The 22,188-nt window shown below is 43.4% G+C and overlaps 1 protein-coding gene across 1 annotated transcript in view; it reads left to right on the top strand.

Moving 5' to 3' along the window:
- grm7 (glutamate metabotropic receptor 7) overlaps positions 1-22,188 on the top strand; it is a 269,504-nt gene that overhangs the window by 131,881 nt on the left and 115,435 nt on the right. The window contains exon 5 of the mRNA XM_069677516.1: positions 22,021-22,158. Within this exon, the coding sequence (XP_069533617.1) occupies positions 22,021-22,158 (138 nt within the window). The remainder of the gene's footprint in view (positions 1-22,020; positions 22,159-22,188) is intronic.

Raw genomic sequence — 22,188 nt, 5'->3', positions numbered from 1 at the left:
GCAGAGAGCGAGAGAGAGAGAGAGGGAGAGAGGGAGAGAGCGAAAGGGAGAGAGGGAGAGAGGGAGAGAGCGAGAGAGAGAGAGGGACAGAGAGAGAGAGAGAGAGAGAGAGGGACAGAGAGAGAGAGAGAGAGAGAGAGGGACAGAGAGAGAGAGCGAGAGGCAGAGAGCGAGAGAGAGGGAGAGAGCGAGAGAGAGAGAGAGAGAGGGAGAGAGGGACAGAGAGAGAGAGAGAGAGAGGGAGAGAGGGGGAGAGAGAGAGAGAGAGACAGAGAGAGACAGAGAGAGACAGAGAGAGACAGAGAGAGAGAGAGAGAGAGAGAGAGACAGAGAGAGAGAGAGGGAGAGAGGGGGAGAGAGAGAGAGAGAGACAGAGAGAGACAGAGAGAGAGAGAGAGAGAGAGAGAGAGAGTGTGACTGACGGACAGACATGACAGACAGTTTGAAGAAGACACCTGCTGAGTCTCATCCATCCACAGATCTGATGAACTGTAAACCAACAGACTGTTTACAACCACAACAAAAGGACTCATTCTTGTTGTGTAAGACATTTGTTCGAACCTTTGCAGAGACAATGAGACACAAATGTTCCAAGTTGTTATTACATAACGAACTTCACATCATCCGGTACAACCACCAAAGGTAGAAACTAGGAGGATATTGACCCTCTCATACCGCCGAGATGTTTAACTCAAAGTGTTAGTCCTCCGTTTGAACATCATTATCTCTGGTCGGACTCATCTGTGTCACATATCATTAAATATCATTAAATATCATTAATTAATTATCATTAAATATCAATAATTATCATTAATTATAGCTCCCAGGACTCAGATCTCCTGCAGCATGCAGCCAAACAGGAAGTAGTTTACAGGGCTGAGATCGGAGCTGTCCAGAGCGTATCGTAAAAATCAGTGTCACATTTATGATATTGATCTGATTCAAACCTGGTTATTTCTGTCATTTTGCAGCTTTTACACCGAGCGACCTCACTACTCTGCAGGAGCCATTTGGACACAGCTAGCCTGCTTTCCAGTCGATGCTAAGCTAAGCTAATCAGCTGCTAGCAGTAGCTTCATATTTACTGTACAGACATGAGAGAGTTTCAGTCTGAACACCTGAATCTCAAGTGTTCAACTGAACCCTGTTTTCATCGGCTGCTTTTAAGAGACGTCGTCTTTTTAATTTAGATTTGAATTTATTTATTGCTTTAATCTGTATTTATATATTAATATTTATTTACTCTTTACATGTTATTTATCTCTTTTACTGTGCTCATCTTTCATCACCTTTCCCTTCTCTATTCTGTTGTAACATCCCTTTAACTTTTCATGTTGCTGTTTTCAGATCTCTGTCTTTACAGACACTGAACAGATCAATATAATAACACATAAAGTCTTTCTATTTAAAAGTGATCCACATTAACAGATGAGTTCTGGGGATAATAAGTGTTCCCCCAGCGAGGAGGTGAGGAGACGCGTTTTGACTCCTCTTCCTCGCAGGACGGCAGAATCTCCTGCGACCCCGTGAGACTTTTTATTTTCAGGCTTCGCTTCACAAACTGTGTGAAACCGAACAAACTTCTCCTCTGCGGTTCAGAGAACGGGACTCGAGGTCTGACTGCAGGCGCAGACGAAATGAACTGCGGAGAGTTTACTGAGGATAGAAGCCTGCCTACACATCAGCTCCCCCTCCTCCTCCTCCTCCTCCTCCTCTCCATCCTCTTTGTTTCGAGCACAGAGCCGGTGGGTTCAGTGTACCCATGTGTGCGAAGGAGATAGCAGCATTTTAATCTGGCTCTATGTTTAAAACATGATCAGTATCCGCCAGGATGGATGTCCTCCTGCACACAGACACCAGGAAGTGAAAGGACAAATTGTCTCTCTGAAACGTCGGAGAGGTGGGCAGCGTTTCACGGCTGAGACCTGAGAGGAGCGTGTGAACAAAGACGAATGTGTGTGACTCCGAGCAGACGCTTTATACCACTCTATTTGTGACATTTGATATCACGGTGTGAAATGTACAGCTGTCTCTCCGCCTGTTGGCTCGTGTTGCACACAGTTTATTTTTGCTCTGTTCAGGAACAAGCAGGAGTCGATTATGAACAGTCACCTCGTGCTCCTCACAGGAGATCGGCATTCTGCACCGTTCATCGTGTACGGTACTGATGCTTTTAATGTGACAAAGAAACTTAAATTAACCTGTGCAAAAAAAGCAGCCTGAACCCCAAACAAGGAGCATGTTGTTCATGAGGCTGCTCTGCCTCTGTGCTCCACTTCTCTGCCTGTTGGAGCTGAATGATCCTGTTTTACTCGTCCTTTAATCCTTTGATGCAGTTTCAGGGACGCTGAGTGTTTATATGTGACCTAATGTTATGTAATGTTCTGTCGACTTGAGAGAACCACGAGCATGCAATTAGGGATGCACGTGTGAGACTCTAACTTTGCCAAAGCGATGGAGGGCTTCTTTTTACTTTAAACTGTGAGCACGTCTGAGAGCCTGAACTTTCCCACGTTACTGCAGAAAAGCAGATCAATTAGTTCTTCTGCTTTTACCAGAGTCTGTGTTTGGGCACTTCAGTAAAGAGACGGTGTAATTGAGCCCCCTCTGTTCCGGCAGTCCTGTGAGAACAGCGTAATAAGTGTAAATCTAATCTGCAACATAAATGTTTGCTGATGGTGTTTCAGCTGTGTTTACGTCCTCGTCACACTCGCAGGCCTGTGTAGCTGCAGTGTGTGTTTCAGAGGGAATGCTCTCTGGCAGCCCGTCACAACAGATTCGTGTGTGGCTGGTGTGAGACCGAACACTAATCTGACAAACGGCAAAGAGACGCGAGGAGGAGACGCTTAGCCTCTGACTCTGATCGTCTCCTCCTTTTGTCTCCTGCTGCACACCAGAGAGCTTTTCTTCTTTTATCATCATCACACCTTGTTTTCTTTTACTTACATTTAAAGGGGAATTCTGTAGTTTTTTAAACATGAGCCCTGTTGTTGAAATTATCTCTTATTTGTTCAGTAAATCCCCTCAGCTGTTAGACGCTACAAGACTTTAATGCCTGCAAATGTATCAAAGGTCGTCCTCTAAAAGTTCTTGTTGTTTCCACTGACAGGCTCAGACTGTTCTTCTAAGTGTGTGACAACATGACAGAAAGGATCCCTACAGAGATAGACCTTTTTGTTACAGAGGAAGATGATTGTTTTAACCACACACAGACGTTACATCGCTCTCTGCACACACACCAGACTCCATTCAGAAAAACACTGATTTTACTTTGAGGAGGAGTTGCTGGTCTGCCTTGATTGGTTAGTTTGTCTTTACATGAGTACATTACAGTTACCTTAACTCAGTTACCTCCTTAGGACTGAGACAGCTGAGCATCAGGTCCATCAGCAGAGAGTGGAAATCCCTCTCTACATACTGTGAGGGTTGTTTATAAGGCGTGAGAACATGATGAACAGCTTGATTCAGGTGCTTTTGTTTCGACATGTTACCTGAGTTTAGAAAAGCTGCAGGTAAAGCTTATTACTTCCTCCCAAGACATCTGCTCTGACCTGTCTGCGCGCTCCTCCCCATCACCTCACAAACTTCTGCCTCCTTTTCAAACTCAGGATTAGTCTTATCTTCAAGAGGGCATTAAATGCCTTTCTCTCCCCTCTCCAGGCACAGCTAAATAAGAGCCAGTAATTGACTTTTTCCTCTTGTTTACTGGCTCGGGCCCCGGCAGCAGTTTTGGCTGCTCTTTGAGCCGCTGGCACTCAGTGTTAATTTTGGCCATTAGAGCCGGAGCTTGGCTCGGCCGTCAGCTGTGACCTCTCACGGCTTCTGTTTGTTTGGGTACTTGTTGTTGTTTTTTTAGTTTTTGGACTTTTCTGTGCAGGAGACAAAAACTGTCATAACAGGAAACATTTTATCGCACATGAGACACACAGACTGTCAGTGTGAGCACGAGATCGCCATGCTCCACGCTGCAGGGAGCTCGTCGGCCCCAGAGTTCATATGCAAACCAATGACTGTAAATAAAAACCAGAGGGAGCCAATTAAGCCACTGCTTTGTGGCCTTCTATTGTAAAGTGTTGAGTTTTTCATGTTGGCAGTCACCACTTTGTTTTCCGGACCCGGAAGTGACCATATTTGGATGAGGGGGTGGAGCTGGAGTAGAGTAGGGGGTTAGCAAACCTTACGGTATCTGCTAAAGCTAGCACTGGGTTGGTTAACAAGGCTCATCTGTAATTCATTGTAACGGTGAAATGAATCGGGATGCTAAATGTGTGCAGCTAAAAACAGGCTTCAAACAAAAGGTTCTCTGTTAGCAAACGAAGCGCTGCTGGCTCTGCTGAATAGAATTAGCTGTAGATTACCGTCACTGCAGAAACACTCATGTCCGCTGGTTTGATGTGTTTCTGCAACGGCTGTGATTGTTGCCATTTCAAGTTTTTACATAGTGTATATCTGGTTCCTTCAGTCGCCGTGGTTACTAGCCTGTGTGTGCATGACAGCCTCCTCTGCAGGAGGGTTTACGAGGCAGGACTGAGCGCCGCAGAGAGAGAGGGGGAGGGGCCTGGAGGCTGTGATCTTGAAATTTTGGAGCAAGGTCTGCTCTCTTCTCCATCGTACCTCCTGCAGCTTTAAAGTAACAAACTCAAACTTGTTCATGTAAATAAATGTCTGTAAGTCTCTCTCTCTCTCTGAATGAGGTCACACATGGTGACTGAGCCTATGGCCCACTGATGAAAGCCTTTGCATCTGCAGTATATAGTATTATTATGGGCTGGGTGTCTGTGGCGGCGCCCAGTTAGTGACGCGTTTTCCATCAGCCAGCAGTGGTTGGTCTGCCAGAGAGGGTAGGCGGAGCTAAGCGGCTGCTTTCCCGCTCTCTGCAAGTGTTGCGAGTAAACAGTAATCTACTATGGCTGAACAAACAAAGAAAAGATGGATGACTACAGATACAACTTCAACAAGAAGTGAAAATCCAAAGAAGAAGAAACAAACTCGACGCTCAGATGAAGCAAACAGTCTGAAAAGGAAAGCGACCGTCAGCCAGGAAAATCAAGAGTTACAACCGGAGCCGACCGTGGACGTCTGGTTGCATTGGGACGTGTGCTCCTGCAATTACCGTATATCACCATTAGATGGCGCCCATGAGAACAAAACTTTGAGATTGTCAGTTTAAAGAAGAGATGTTTGTTGTCAAATAAAAGCTGCTGAAGATTCCAGATTTCTCTCTCAAACTTGAAAGTATATTTGCTCATACGGACCCTCAAGACTTTAACTGCCCCTCTGCAAACAGCCCTCTCACCACACACATCCCGCAGTCCAAGCTTGACTTGTATGACCCATGTTTGCAGAGCACATATTACTCTGTGAGGTTAAAATGAACTCTGACCTGAAGCTTCATACAGCGGCTGTTAGCTTAGCTTCCCTCAGGAGCAGAGAGGGGCACTTTCAAAGGTGGAAATGTGTCCTCCGTATCTTTCATTATCTCCCTGCAACAACACAAATCTCCTCGGTTACAGATCCGAGTTCACTCCGTCAGAGACAGTGTTTACGGTAAGAATCAAACAAGAGAGGAGGGTAAATGTCCCCGCAGTGAGCCCTGTTAAAGGCACAACCTTAAAACGTTTGTGTAACGTTTTGTGAACAGGAGCGACTTCAGCAGCTACACGGCTCGCGGTGTTAGCTGCTGTGATTCCTCCGCTCCGTGCACCTTTGTGTGTATTCCCTCAGCTCTTCACAGGTGCTCTGTATCCTGTAACACCTGCACCACGTACCTGAGAGATAAATCACGTACCCTGCAGCTCCAAGTTCTGTGTGAACAAAAATATGCACCCGCTTGTAGGTTCCCCAAATCCTCGGATCTTTGCAGAATCTCGTCTCGGCGCTTTGCTTTGATTCTGAGCCTCTCTCCTCACATACAGCGAGCAGCGTCTGTGTATAAATACAGCAGCACGTATGGATCTTTATCTGGTAGAGCAGCGGAGGCAGCGTGAAATACATCTTTTACAAGGATGTGCACTTCACCCTTCTTAGAACAAGTCAATATTTTAGCAGAACAAGAAGGAAAGGTGCAGCAGCTGTTCGCTTGTTGGCTCTGAATCGTCAAACAGTCTGAATGAGAGACGCAATAAAGAAACTTTCTGTCCAAGTAAACCGAATCTGCTTTTTAAGGTCTATTAATCACCTTTTGTTGCATTTGTCTTCCTCTCGACACACTGAAGGCTCGCAGTGGAGCCCCGCAGCAGAGAGAGTTATCTGAGCAGAGCAGACTTCCCACCAGGAGGCGAGAGAAGTGGAGAAAAAAGGGAATTAAACATGTTTAAACTATTTTGCTGTTTTTTTTCTCACTAAATAACTTTTCAGAATAGTTAAAACATTAAAGCATCCCTTCTTGAACCTGACCAGAGGCCTGCACTCGGAAGCAGGATTAGCAGTTAGAGACCATTAGCAGTTGGCGGCGATTAGCAGTTAGCGAGGAACTTCAGGGTCAACTTTGGGTTGTCAGTAACAACAGCGGTTTAGCTCTGGCATGGCCATGGTGCGCTGAACACTGAACCTGCTCTGTTTGAAACATCTAGAAGCCCCGCCCACTGACCAATCAGGTGTCTTAATGCAGATATTTGTGCTGATGGAGAGAGGGCGGAGGTCAAAAGTGTTCAGAGACCAAACTTTTAGTCTTTCCTGTATGATTTTAAATATTCTTTCTACTTTTAATCAGCCGACAGCAGAGACCGACAGAAGCACCGAAGCCTTCAAAGATAAGGGAGCACTTTGAATGATTCTTTTGGATGTATTTAAGGGAAGAAGCCTGTTTCACAAAGAATGAGACTCAAACACGACACGATTAGATGAAGTCACGCCTCCTCTGATGCTGGAGCAGTGACAGTATAAATCTCCTTCCTGTGTTTCTTTATCCTGTGAAGATGTTTTTATCTAAGTCATATTTCTCTTTCATATAGTTTGCTCTAAGTTCATAAAATACTCGATAAGACTTATCCATGTTTGTGATTGGTCATACCCTGCAGACTCCGCCCCTTTTAAACAACCACTCATGATTAGATCATGAGAGTCCACACATGACGACAGGTAATCACAGACTGAACAGTTTAGTTCCTGTAGTGTGGAGAGCAGCGATCTGACCCAAACAGCACAGCACACACCAACAGGTTCATTCACCGACAACCAGAGTCCGACTCTCACAGCTGCAAATCTCACCAAATCTCAGGCGCTCAAACGAGACTTTAGAGTAAACAAACATGGCTGACGACGGGCAGGAAGAAGAGGTGGAGGCGGCGTGAACGTGGGCTGGACATGTTACTTTATGCTGCACGTTTGCTTTTGTCGCCACGGCTGCGGTTGTTGTGCTTCCTACTTCAGTCAGCTCGCTTCCTGATTGGCTATCGTTTGGTATCGAAACAGACAGGTGAGAAGAGAGACAGACAGGTGAGGAGAGAGACAGACAGATGAATGGATCTCTATCGTAAGGACTCAGATTAATATATTGTGTGAATTGTCGCTGAGCGCTCTTCTGACAGGAACACCGTGTTCACACTGGGCACCGTTCACACTGGGCACCGTTCACACTGGGCACCGTTCACACTGGGCACCGTTCACACTCGGCACCGTTCACACTGGGCACCGTTCACACTGGGCACCGCTCACACTGGGCACCGTTCACACTCGGCACCGCTCACACTCGGCACCATTTACACTAGGCACCGTTCACACTGGGCACCGCTCACACTCGGCACCGTTCACACTCGGCACCGCTCACACTCGGCACCATTTACACTAGGCACCGTTCACACTGGGCACCGCTCACACTCGGCACCATTTACACTAGGCACCGTTCACACTCGGCACCGCTCACACTCGGCACCGCTCACACTGGGCACCGCTCACACTCGGCACCGTTCACACTCGGCACCGCTCACACTGGGCACCGCTCACACTCGGCACCGTTCACACCTGGAAGCTGCCAGGTGTAACCAGCGTGTGACCTGCTGCTGCAGCCGTCGGAGCATTCGACGCAGTAGGATTTTCAGGGCTGACCTAATGAATGAGAAAGTCACCTGTTTTCAGGTTGCGTGGCTCTTCTCCCTGATCACGATCTGAATAAACACAGATATTATCTAAAACAAACGTCAGTCCAAATCCATGAGGCAGAAAACGTTCTGTTAACTCGCCACCGTCTCTGCAGGACGAGCGAGCAGCGGACACAAACTGGGAGAATTAAAAGAACCAGTTTTCTCATCAAAAAGTACCAAACTACAAACTCTACTGAAGTACAGCCACAACAGATTTGAACTTTAATACTTTGACGCTCATTTGAAACACAGGCAGTTTAAAGTTCAGGCAGAGGAGAGCATCACAACGACATTCAAACAAAATAACAAATGAAACTCCGATGAAACGCAGACAGCGTGAAGGTTACAGAGCAGTTACAGGCTGCAGCTTATATGTGACCTTTCCCTCGCTCTTAGTTTCCCTTCATGAGCAGAGTTTTATATTTAAAGACAAACACACACACACACACACACTGGGAGCACTGGGAGCACTGGGGCACGTACTGATGATTTCTGTGTGAAGAAATTCTCCCGGCACACTTCGGTGAGCAGAAGCCTCCCAGCAGAGACTTTCTCTGTTTCATCACGATGTTCACATGATGTTCACATGATGTTCACATGATGTTCGATGTGATTCTCGTGTTGATGAACAATAAAAGGTTCAGACAGTCCAACAGGAAGTTCAGACTGTCAGAGGTCATGCTGGCAGAGCTTGAAATGTGAAATCAGACGTCCTGCAAACACTGGAAGCTGGAAACCAATCAGCAGATTATTCAAACAGCAGACGACTCATTCAGGCAGAAATATTCTCCAGAGGGGCGAACTGCGAAGCGAGATCAACGTGTTAGCGAGACAGATCGTGTTAGCGAGAGAGATCAATGTGTTAGCGAGACAGATCGTGTTAGCGAGAGAGATCAATGTGTTAGCGAGACAGATCGTGTTAGCGAGAGAGATCAACGTGTTAGTGAGAGAGATCAACGTGTTAGCGAGAGAGATCAACGTGTTAGCGAGACAGATCAACATGTTAGCGAGAGAGATCGTGTTAGCGAGAGAGATCAACGTGTTAGCGAGAGAGATCAACGTGTTAGCGAGAGAGATCAATGTGTTAGCGAGACAGATCAACGTGTTAGTGAGACAGATCGTGTTAGCGAGAGAGATCAACGTGTTAGCGAGACAGATCGTGTTAGCGAGAGAGATCAACGTGTTAGCGAGAGAGATCAACATGTTAGCGAGACAGATCAACGTGTTAGTGAGACAGATCGTGTTAGCGAGAGAGATCAACGTGTTAGCGAGACAGATCGTGTTAGCGAGAGAGATCAACGTGTTAGCGAGAGAGATCAATGTGTTAGCGAGACAGATCAACATGTTAGCGAGAGAGATCAACGTGTTAGCGAGAGAGATCAATGTGTTAGCAAGAGAGATCAACGTGTTAGCGAGACAGATCGTGTTAGCGAGAGAGATCGTGTTAGTGAGAGAGATCAACGTGTTAGCGAGACAGATCAACGTGTTAGCGAGAGAGATCAACGTGTTAGCGAGACAGATCGTGTTAGCGAGAGAGATCAACGTGTTAGCGAGATATGTTGAACTTAAAGCCAGAGTTTGAGGTGGAAAGAAGCCGGCTCTCTTTTTACCTTGCTTCATCGCCACGTGCCAACTGATGCGGCGCACCTTACCTGGAAGAGGTTATGTTTAAATCTTTCACTCTTCCTTCTGCTGATGTTCTCTTTGAGCAGTATATGTAGATTGTCAGCAGTCTCTCAGACGCGTGTGTGCCTGCCTCTTTGCACCTCCTGGGTACCATCTGTGACAGCTGGTGTGCCTCGGGGGAACGGCAGGATTGCACATTTTCAAGAGATGCTAGCAGGTAGAAGGGCTTTCCTCTCCTCTCAAACATAACACCTCTTTGATTAGCTGTCGTTGCATTTCCACCAAAAGTACCCGAGACTCTAAGTCCAAGGAGCTTCTCTTTAAGGGACCATTGTCGTCTGAGTTTCCTCAGAGGTCTAAAATAGATGAGGCATATTATTCTGCTGACGTGTGAGAAAGCCTCACCTGTACTCCACCAATCAGAGATGATCAGTCCTGCAAGTCCCACCCCAAAGTCCCTGTACTTTTGGAAAGTCAGACCCCAGAGAGAAGACCTTTAGAGGGCCCACTAGAATATTTAAAGCCTTGTCCCTGCGGGGGAGATGCTCTCAGTACCTCCTAAAGTTCCTTGGTGGAGAGAAAGCTGAAAGAATTGTGATCATTATTTTGTTTTTGGAAGTTTGTTTGAACAAAAGCAGCTTTTGTTTTAAAGGTGTAACACCTGTTTCAAATGTAGTATTACTATCTTCACCGGCACGTGCAAAACTATAGGCTATAGGTGAAAATATTTAGTTGATATTGTTATCAACTCAACATTCAGGTTTACTGGAGTGGAACATCTGCAGCAGAGTGAAGCTTCAGCGCTACAAGACGATGTTTAAACTAAAACCAAACACTGATATTCTTGTACCATAAAGAGACACAGGAAGTTGTGCTACACCGATAGCAATAACTTTATATTCATGAAACTCTTGCTCCAAGATCAGTAAGCGGCCATCATGACACACACACACACACACTCAGTGGTTATGACGGCAGGGAGCTGGTTAAACGCAGCCCTGTGGCTGGAGCTGAGAGAGCTAACAGAGCAGGTCGCTGCACAGCAGTGATCTCTGCACACACGTCACAACCTATTGTAGCACGGCCGCCTCACGCTCGGCGAGCTTCGCTGCTGCCCGGTGGTGACCTCCGCTCACAAGGTCTCATCATCGGTGCGAAACTGAGCTTCGCCTTTTTTCAAATCTGAAGCTGTTTTACTCCATTAGGTAGAGAAGAGAAAAAAGGAGCGACAGAGAGAGAAAAATATGTTAGAAGGTCACCAGCTAGAGTCCGACCTCAGCTAACAGGAAGTGATGTTGTATCACAGTGTGGTCTCCCTACTGGTGCAGAAGCTAGCATGCTGGGTGCTCTGTAATGACCTGCTGCTGTTCTCATCTGCTAACGGCTATCTGCAACATTATATTGCCAAACTAGCAGCTGGGACGTGGCTGCCACTTCCCCCAGTACCTGAAAAACTATCAGCTGGTTTGTGATAAAATGCGGTTCAGACGTGCGTGTGCCCCTCAGGATAAATGTTATAACTTTGCCGTTAATGTGATGTTTATGAGCAAATACAAGTCATCTGCATGTTAGCATTGTTATTCTGATTATGTTAGCATCTTCTGCTAACTAGCTAAATTTAACATCTGAACACACTAAAGTGAGATGGTGATCGGCTGCCTGCTAATCATTCTGATTGTAAACATGTTAGCATGCTGTTTTTGGCATCACTGTTTAATGCTCACCAGCAAGTAGCCTACTAACATGCTAACACGGCAAAGTAAGGTGAATGTTAGCATGCTGTTGTTAGCATTTAGCTCAGAGCACCTCAGTGTTTACTGCTAATTAGCTCATTCCATAATGAAAAAAGTCAATATTTAATATGTCAGTTATATCATTGGGCCATATGCAACATTACTCCTGTTGGGAGTGCTGCAACTCTCCATAATCTACATGTGTAATACTTATTTTTATTTATTAATGTGCAAAGCTTCACTTCATCTCAACATGTGCAATACTCGTTTACTTACTGTGATGTTGCACGCTCGACTTTGCTGCTGTAGCAGTGAAAATGTCCCCGCTGTGGGACGAATAAAGTTTACCTTATCTTCTCCTGTGTTTTCAGCTCTCTGTTTTCCACAACATTAGTCTGTTGCTCGTGTTAACTGTGGTAAAAGTTGGTTTAAAAGTTGATTAAGTTTTTTATTCCCAGCGTGAGCCGACCTCCTCTCTCTCAGAGAAACTGTCAGCAGAAGGGTCGTTTAAACACAGGAAATATATCACTTTGCAGAGTTTCAGTCCAAACATCAATGCTCTATTGAGCTGCAAAACTTTAAAGTCATCGTTTGTTGTTGCTTGTGGGCCAATTAAAAGCATGAAAAGCCCTCCTGACAGCGGCGGGGGGGGGGGGGGGGGGGGGGGGGGGGCGCACTTACAGTGAAAGAGACAGACATGAGGAAGACGAGCCAAAAGAGGCAGAGAGGGACGCCGATTAATGGCATCGTTAAGAGTCAGAGGATGTGTTTTACAGGAGGTGTGTGTGTGTGTGTGTGTGTGTGTGTGTGAGAGGTTTACGTCATTCAATCAATATCTGAGCAGCAGAGTTGAGAGGAAACTCCTCCTGCTTCTCCTCAGAAGCTTCTTCATTATGCGTGAGCTGCAATTACCTGACGTGTGAGGAAGCGGAGCTCGCTGAATTACTCTGATTAGTTGTTGCAATCACAAAGTCAGAGTGCCAGCTACGCTCCGGTCTGTGCACACACACACGCACACGCACACACACACACACACACACACACACACACACACACGCACACACACACACACACACACACACACACACACACACACACACACAGTATTCCTGCTTGTAACTTCTGTCTTCACTCCAGCTTCATCCTTTTAGTCTCTCTTCTTCTCTACTTTGATTATTTAGTGATTTTTTTGTTGCTTGTTATCAGAATCAGATTAAAGGAGTTCAACAAGGTCATTTAAATCATGTAAGTGTCATTTTACAGCACAAGTTCTGCACTGAAATGTTATTCACCAACACCCGATGCATACATACGATGATGCAGGAACTCTCTGGCGTCAGTTGGCAACAATAACATCTGCGACATCTGGTCAGACGTTCAGAATAATGCAGTCACGTTAGAGACAATATGCAATATCTGGTAAGTCTTTCAAAATAAAGCGGTCAAGGTTAGGATTTTAAATATGCAAAGTGAAGTTGGATTTTCAAAATAAAGTGGACAAGGTAGGAGGAAATAAATATGCATTTGATTTCTCTTTGAATAGTGCATATTGTTTTTATTTGTTTCTTTAGTTGTTAAATGTAGAGTGCGTACTTTGAGTATCATTGAAAAGCGCTAAAATAAAATGTATTATTATTATTATTATTATTAAGTTGGGGGGTATAAATATGCAGCTTCAGATTAGATTTTCAAAATAAAGTGGTCGAGTTATACACATAAGTAAAGCTATATATACAGTGTGTCTTGCACTGAAAACTATGCATCTGTTTTGTGCTCAACAATGACAAAATAGTTATTTCAGTACAGTTAATCATATTTTAGACTTTTTAAAAACTTTAATTTTCTTTAAATATATAAACATAAATCTTTTTGACTCGTCCTGCACCCCCCCCCCCGTGTCAGTCATCGTTGCTTTTGTTTGAATGTTTTCACATTCCGCATTATCTCCGCTCATTATCTGCAGGAAGTCTCTGTGTGAAGTTTAAACCACAAAGATTCAGTCCAGCACACAACACGAACTAACGAGCTGTTTGAGACCAGCAACGGTCTCGAGGTAAAATCAGTGTTTTTCTGAATGGAGTCTGGTGTGTCTGCAGAGAGCGATGTAACGTCTGTCTGTGGTTAAAAAAATCATCTTCCTCTGTAACAACTTCTCTGAAGGGATCCTTTCCACCAACAGCTGACATGCGACATAAAACACTTCACAGCATGAAGAGGAAAACAAGGTCCTCTATCCCCACCGTGAACGGCACTTTGTCGTTTCCATAATATTGTATTTTCTTTTGTTGTCTCTTCTACAAACCGCTGACACAAACAGCTGTTGTGCCACCGTGCGCTGCAGGCGTAGGTATACAGGGCCGATGTGCAGAGTGAGACATAGTGCCGAGGTAACGGGCTGTCTGACGTCAGCGTGAAGCTTCAGTTTACACGCAGACTGACATGTTTGTTTATATGTAGGACTCTTTAAGTGGCTAAAGTACGTGGTGCTCCTGACTCTGTCTGCAGCTAGCTTAGCTTAGCTTCATGTAGGAACTCCAGCCGGCTTCCCCTGACAGGAGCCGTGCTGACTGTTATCTTCTGTAAAGAAAGCTCATTTAGCAATAATCAGGGCTTAATTGGTGGGAGAAGTTCATTTTAATTTCTCCTTATTTGAATGACAATAAGAAAACATTCAACTTGAAACTGTAAATGTGGAAAAGAAATATCTGATTGAACATATGTCTGCGTTGTTTTTAATCATAAATCATTTTGCTCTAATGTGAGTGGCAAAAAGATTTAAAATCAAACCAAATGAGCTGATGTCGTCTCTGTCTGAGTGAAATGGAAACAAACCAGAATAGCTGCGACGCTGTTGTTAGAAACATCCACAGACTCAGTTTGTGACCCTGAACGCCTCAGACTGTCGGGCTGACACGGTGGTGAATCAACATGTCACAACACTCCGACACTCTTTACATCACACCGTCTCTGAAATCTCTGACCCAGAAAACGTTCGACATTTCTCACTGAACACAAACCTCAAAAACAAACTCCAGAGAGGAGTGACTAACCTCCGACACACACCTGGAGGCACTTCTCCTCCCAGGACAGCGTGCTCTGTGTTCTGCTCATTCTACATCTTTAATGAGGACGCACAGTATATGGTACATTTCTGTTTGCGTGAAACACACAGCAACATGCTTTGGGGGATGTAAACAGGAAGTATAAAGTTCTCATGGATAAAGTGTGACCCTGTGTTTTTAGCCAACATTAAGTGGGCTAAATTAGCCGTTAGCAGCTTGTTAGCAGTATGCCCATTGATGTACAGACAAACATGATGATTCTCAGGCGACTAAAGGGTATCATGTCTGTATCAGAGCTAATGACATCATCAGGAAGTGGAAATCACTCCGAATGATGTTTATGTGTGTGCCACGTGTGTGTGCTCACATCAGACTCAATCAGGACTCTGGTTGGACTCTGTAGCATAATGCTGGACTCTGTCATCTAGCTTACTGTCTTGGTCTGCTGTTGAAGTGGTTTAAGCAGCAGGTGTAGATGTGGATGTCCACTTCTTTCAAGTTATCTAGCATATATAAGTTTGTGTTAGTTTACTGAAGCATGTACATTAGTTACATTGGTTACATTGGTTACATTGGTTACATGAGTTACATTGGTTACATTAGTTACATTGGTTACATGAGTTACATGAGTTACATTGGTTACATTAGTTACATGAGTTACATGAGTTACATTGGTTACATTAGTTACATGAGTTACATTGGTTACATTGGTTACATGAGTTACATTGGTTACATGAGTTACATGAGTTACATTGGTTACATTAGTTACATGAGTTACATGAGTTACATTGGTTACATTGGTTACATTGGTTACATTAGTTACATGAGTTACATGGTTACTTTAGTTACATGAGTTACATTGGTTACATTAGTTAAATTGGTTACATGAGTTACATTAGTTACATTGGTTACATTAGTTACATTAGTTACATTGGTTACTTTAGTTACATTAGTTAAATTGGTTACATTGGTTACATGAGTTACATGAGTTACATTGGTTACATGAGTTACATGAGTTACATGAGTTACATGAGTTACATGAGTTACATTGGTTACATTAGTTACATGAGTTACATTGGTTACATGAGTTACATGAGTTACATTGGTTACATTAGTTACATGAGTTACATTGGTTACTTTAGTTACATTAGTTAAATTGGTTACATTAGTTACATTAGTTACATTGGTTACATGAGTTACATTGGTTACATTGGTTACATGAGTTACATTGGTTACATGAGTTACATGAGTTACATTAGTTACATTAGTTACATTAGTTACATTGGTTACATGAGTTACATTGGTTACATTGGTTACATGAGTTACATTGGTTACATGAGTTACATTAGTTACATTGGTTACATTAGTTACATTGGTTACTTTAGTTACATTAGTTAAATTGGTTACATTGGTTACATGAGTTACATTGGTTACATTGGTTACATGAGTTACATTGGTTACATGAGTTACATGAGTTACATTGGTTATATTAGTTACATGAGTTACATGAGTTACATTGGTTACATTAGTTACATGAGTTACATGAGTTACATTGGTTACATTGGTTACATTAGTTACATGAGTTACATTGGTTACTTTAGTTACATGAGTTACATTGGTTACTTTAGTTACATGAGTTACATTGGTTACATTAGTTAAATTGGTTACATGAGTTACATTGGTTACATTAGTCACGTCAACAGTACGTAACTTCATCCTTCTTTAAACCTGAACCATGATCTTCTTTCAAACATTAAAGAGTTGCTTTGGTTCCTGAAGCTCGCCATGCTGGGATCGTTTCACAACCTGTTTCTTACTTCATTTCTTCAGACAGTGACTTCTGGTTGTAACTTAATAAAAACCCACTTTGGCCTGACATTAACCCCCAGGGTTGAAGAGTTTGTAAAGATGATGTTGCAATGAGACTTTGGAAGATGTTTTATTTTGGTAACTTAACACTGTGACTTCAAACCTAAAAATGTCTGTATTTAAGAAAGTTGTAGTTTCATGTTGTGAGGAAGTTATCATTCTGACTCTGAGTCATTCTGGACGCCATACATTACAACTAAATGTCAATATTTTACATCCAGCAGCAGTCCTGACTCCCTGCACGTACCGACAGAAATAAATCACTGTATGACAAACAGTGAACGAGCTAACAAGCAGGTATGTTGAGCACAGACACAGATAGCTGCTAATTAGTGCTAACATATAAATAAAATAATGAGTGTAAACAGTGTGTGAGACGTGTTGGACGGTCTGTTTGTCCAATAAAGCGCACACACAGATTATCTGTCTGATATTTACATGAGCAAATCTCCAAAAGGCTCCAACAGCACAAACACGACCCAGAGGTTACGTTCAGTGACTGAGTTAGCTGAGGGGACACCTAGCAGACAGCTAGCAGCTCCGAGCTGTCACTCAAAGAGGCCACGCCCCTAATGCTGCATCACTTTAAGCCTTAATATAATGTAAACAGGTGAGCTGTATAAAGATTCTCCCCGTACAGTTGTCATGAAGAGAGAAATGAGCTATAGAGACCCAAACTGTTTTTTGTACCAGGCTGTAAACATGTTTTTTTCTGCTGCAAAGTTTAACATGGGGCTCTATGGGGACTGACTCACTGCTGGAGACAGCCTCAAGTGGACACCAGAGGAACTGCAGTTTATGGCTGTTCCATGTTGGCCTCGGTCCTCAGCCCTGGAGGTTGCTGCTTGATTTTTCCTGACATTTAATATCTGTCAAACGTCACGACCTACATTTCACTAAATATCAACATTTACAGATGTTGGTGACGTTGCTGGGATACTTTACTAACTCATAAGTGTTTGCACTGATAGATTTAATATCTAAGAATGTCTTTTTAAGGATGTTTCCATATGAAGCCTCTCTGATACAAACTGCAGGGAAACCTGAGTTTACCGTGCCGTGTATGAATAAGTGCTCTTTATGTTTATGGAACAATAGAGGCGATGGTTTTTATTCTGCTCAGTGGTACTGCAGCTTCTCCTCAGGACCTGAGGACCTGACATTATATGCTCCATAAAGTAGGCTAAGTCCCATCAGGGATTCATATAAATTAAGATCAAACACCGTGTTTGCCCTTGAGGTTACATCCAGATGCAATTATTGTTGAATCCCCACTTTTCCCAGAGAATGCTCTGCATACTGTTGCACTAATGCTCCTTTCCAACGAGTAATTACAAGGACATTTCTAATTTAGCTTCCTTTCAGGCTGCGAGGAGATGCCGCAGGAATTATCTGCCCTTCAGTCAGACACAATTTAATGTCTCTTCATTTGTTCTTTGTAGCTTTGAGGAGAGACAATGCAGCTGTGTGCTTGTGGAGAGCAGCTTTAAAAGTATAAAGACTGCCTAATGTAAATGTAAATAGTATAAAGTATAAATTCAGGAGAGGTCTTTGTTTTGAGTCCTCCTGCTGTTTAAGAGTATTTGTAGCTTTCATGGCATGTATCAGTGTGAGAATTTACTGCAAAGATTTTCTCTGTTTACATTCATAATTAATGATTTCAAAAAGAGAAATCTTTAAATAGACGGCAGCAGCACAGCTGTCCCTCCCCGGCCCGCCGAGGCTGGGACTGAACACTATGTCAGTCAGAGTCTCGGAAGGGCTCTCCATCATGGCTGCCCCAGATTGTGATCAAAGCTGTCTTTGTGTTTCTGCACTGGCAGAGAAAACACTGTGAGCAGAAAATCCTCCATCAGTGATGCACAAGACAATTTGTTTGTTCTGGAGAAGTCCTGTACTTTCACTGATTGATGCCTGACAGACGCAGAGCTGGTGGATGTCTGAGGCAGTAATCTCAGGGTTGAAATGAAGCTAACGCGCGAGTGTCAAAAAGCTGCCAAGAGTGATTCAATCCCCACAGACTGCACCGACATGCCCCACTTACAGGAGGAGTAAACATAATGACTTCCTGTTCTAAATTAATTAAACACGGTTCACTAAGTTGATCATTCTGATATCTTAATGATTAAATAAGTTAGCCAAAAGTAATGAACGAATAGTTAGCACAAAATGCTACATCAATGGCTAAAATATTCAGCTAAATGTTGAAACAGTTATTTATAATCAGTGCACTGCCAGTTGAAATAGTCAGTCAAACATCATCACTAATTAATTAACATAGTTAGCTTATAGTCGACTAATGTTAAGGGACAGTTAGTAGCTAGCTAAATGTAATGAATTACAGTTTAAATTAGCAAAACATAGCAAAGCTTTGCTAAACAAAACGTTGACAATGCTAAAGCTAACAGTGGCTGTGACTGAAATGAATGAAAAACTATTCATATAGTTAGCCAAACTATGCATTAGGCTATTGTGGCATAAGGTTATTATCAATGGTTGAATTGCATAAAAATAAAGCTAGCTAAGTTAACAGTTTAAATAAACAAAAAGTAGCTATGAAAAAGTTAAAATAGCGAATAAATAAATCTTAAGCTAAAAACGATTTAAGTAAAGATGGTTGTGGTTATTTAAAGGTCAGGGATAAAATGTTAGCTTACAGTAAACAGTTAATCTAAAGACGGGTAAACAACTGAAATGAGACAACAAGATGGGCTAATAAAAGGCTGAAATATGTAAAGGCCATAGATGACTAATGATGATTAATAACAACTTTTCATTAATAAACTTTTGAATCTTTTAGCTAAAACATGAATAGCTTTATTGTATCTACAGATCCTGTCTCAATGGTTCAAGTAAGAAACAACGCGTATGATAAAGGTCATAGCTGCGAATAAACACGTAGAGGAGCAAAAGCTGTTCATATCCAGCTGAACGGGACAAACAGACGGCTGCTTGATTAAAGTCGTTGAAAATAGAACTTTTTCTTTTCCAATTTTATGAAACAAAACTAAGAGAATATTTAATAATTCATTGTGTTCATAGACGTAAAGAGTGTTTTAAAAATGAAGGGTGGTGCTGGAATCGGCTGGTGCAGCTGATGGAGCTGGTGGAGCTGGTGGAGCTGGTGGTGCTGGTGGTGCTGGTGAGGCTGATGGAGCTGATGGAGCTGGTGCAGCTGATGGTGCTGATGGTGCTGGTGGAGCTGGTGGTGCTGATGGAGCTGGTGGATGGAGTGGTACTTGAGTCAGTGGCCGTGAGCTGCTGATCTACAGAACAAGAGGCAGCCATGTTTGACTGGTTTTGTTGTTCAGAGGACACGTCGGTGCAGCCACGAGAGCTGTCAGGTCTGAGATGCCCTCAGATGAAATATCTGCCCCAGGCTGAAGCAGGCAGCTCACTATCTGCCCTCCCAGAGTCACCCCGGGGCTAAGGGCTATCAGAGCGTTATCACATCACCGAGCGAGTTATTATTGCTCTGACTGTAATGGACTCCTTTTTAAGCTGTGTTCTCCTCCCTTTATTCTGTGTCTCTCTTTAATGTCTGTCTTTAACCCCCATCACCACCGGCTCCCTCGCCCCCTCCACCCCCGACGCCTCCCTCTCTGCTGACTCCGGGCTCCATGCAGAGAAACTCATAGAGGTCCTGATCCTCATTTCAGCCTGTCAGAAATTATTAAAATGTGAGCGTCAGTGACGTCACGGCAGGCTGTGAAGGACAGAGGGAGGACTGCACGTACAGGGAGAACAGAGACATGATTAAGTGCACTTCGTAACATAAAAGCCTCCTCAACTTATAACTCGATTTTCTGCTCGTTTTCTTTTGAGGATCTGAACGATCGAGAGGACGAGACCGAGCCGTCAACATGGACAGAAAGAGCTCGGACTTGATTGCTCATGCTTTTTCTGGAAGTATTATACAGAGGTATTTTAGTTTGAAGGATTGTTTTTTAATATAAATCAGCCGAGCTCTTCTACACATGTATTTGTCTAAAAATAACCAAAACCATCATGAACATGATTAAAACACTGACAGGTACCATAACTCTACTGATAATACGTTCTTACTTTTACTTACGCTTCTAATTGCAGAAATGGGGGAAAAATCTAGTCGCTAAGAGTGTGTGTTAAAAAACTTAATTGAATTATTATTAAAACTAGTATTTTTTTATCTTGTGTTTTGAGTGTTTCCTCCTGTTGACGTGTTTAATGCTGGACTCTGTGTGGGCCTCGTGCTATGTGTGCGTTTGCTGTTACAGATAAACATACAAATGAAATAACGGACACAAAAAGGTGATTAAAATCTGTTCCTCATGCGATGTATGAGCGCTAACGTGATGTACAAAGGTTGTATTCTGATCTTGTCAGTTATTGTCCATGATTTTGTAAAAGCTTTTATTTTGTCTCTTTGACCCGTTTCCTGTGTAGAAGTGTGTTTGTCGTCATAGTGAGCGCTAATCTCTTAATGGACTTATGTGATTAGAAACCTACTCACCACCTTCTACATCTCTGAGCTCTTTGTGATGCCGTGCAGAGGTTACATGTTCACAGCTATTTCTGGTGAATCAGGGAAGCGTCTCTATTCATCCTCTGAAACCTTCATGTCTGCCAAACATCTGAGAACCAGAAGCTGCATTTAACTGTTCTCTGGCAAATGTTTGTGTCGTGATACACGAGCAGCGTTACAGCCAGCTGGGCTCGACTTAAAGGAGGATTCTTGTATGTTTTACACCTTTTTACATATGTTGGGGTTAGAGAAATGAAAAAAGGGTTTGAGTGTCTCCAGTTGATGTGTTCAGCCTGCAGCCGGGAAACACACCAGACTCCATTGATAAAAACAGTGATTTTACCTCACAGAACACAGGAGCTGCTGCTCCACAGCTGCCTCGATCGGTTAGTAGTTTTATTTTGTTCTTGTGTGACACAATTAATGTTTTGGATCTGAACCACAAACGTCACACAATATCACAAACAAGCTGAGCAATCAAAGAAGTGACAGATTAGCAGCTCCTGTGTTCAAGGTGGTAAAAATCAGTGTTTTTGTGAATGGAGTCTGGTGTGTCTGCAGAGAGCGATGTAACGTCTGTGTGTGGTTAAAACAATCATCTTCCTCTGTAACAAAAAGGTCTATCTCTGTAGGGATCCTTTCTGTCATGTTGTCACACACTCAGAATAACAATCTGAGAACAAACTTTTAGGCTGCATTAATTAAAGGATCACGACGCAGGAAACTCAGCTTTTCATGCAGATGCTGGCTGAATCGATCTAATGGAGTTATTCCAAAGTTGTTGTGCTGTTTAGAACCTACATATGCTAAGAATAAAGCTCCTGTCACAGCCTACACGTATGCAAAGGTCAGAGCCTCTTGGTAGACTTCGAGGGCCGTGGTTTTAAAACACTCCCTTTAACATCGACACAAAGAGCCACGTTTGAACTTTGATGTTTGTTTTGTAGCTTTGAAGACCGACCCTCTCCTCTGCAGTGTATCTGCTGATGTTTACATGTTGTATTTCAGGATGCTAGCAGAGTGAAGAGCTGGACGTGTCGAAGACTCTTCACACCTGAGTGCTGCTGTCACATCAGGCGCTGGGTTTACTGTGACTGTTCACTGTAGCTTCCTGTTTGTCTGACCTGTGTTTCGTTGTCTTTCAGGGTTCGACGCGTACTTCACATCACGGACTCTGGAGAACAACCGGAGGAACGTGTGGTTCGCTGAGTACTGGGAGGAGAACTTCAACTGCAAACTGATGAGCTCCTCCAAGAAGGACGAGAGCAGCAGGAAGTGCACAGGTACAGGTGTCCAAGCATGACGCCGTTTTC

This window comes from Semicossyphus pulcher, unplaced genomic scaffold, assembly GCF_022749685.1.
Source record: "Semicossyphus pulcher isolate SPU_LCO1_2020_fin unplaced genomic scaffold, fSemPul1.0.p SCAF_3, whole genome shotgun sequence".
Taxonomy (NCBI): domain Eukaryota; kingdom Metazoa; phylum Chordata; class Actinopteri; order Labriformes; family Labridae; genus Semicossyphus; species Semicossyphus pulcher.
This window is presented reverse-complemented; position numbering and strand designations above follow the sequence as displayed.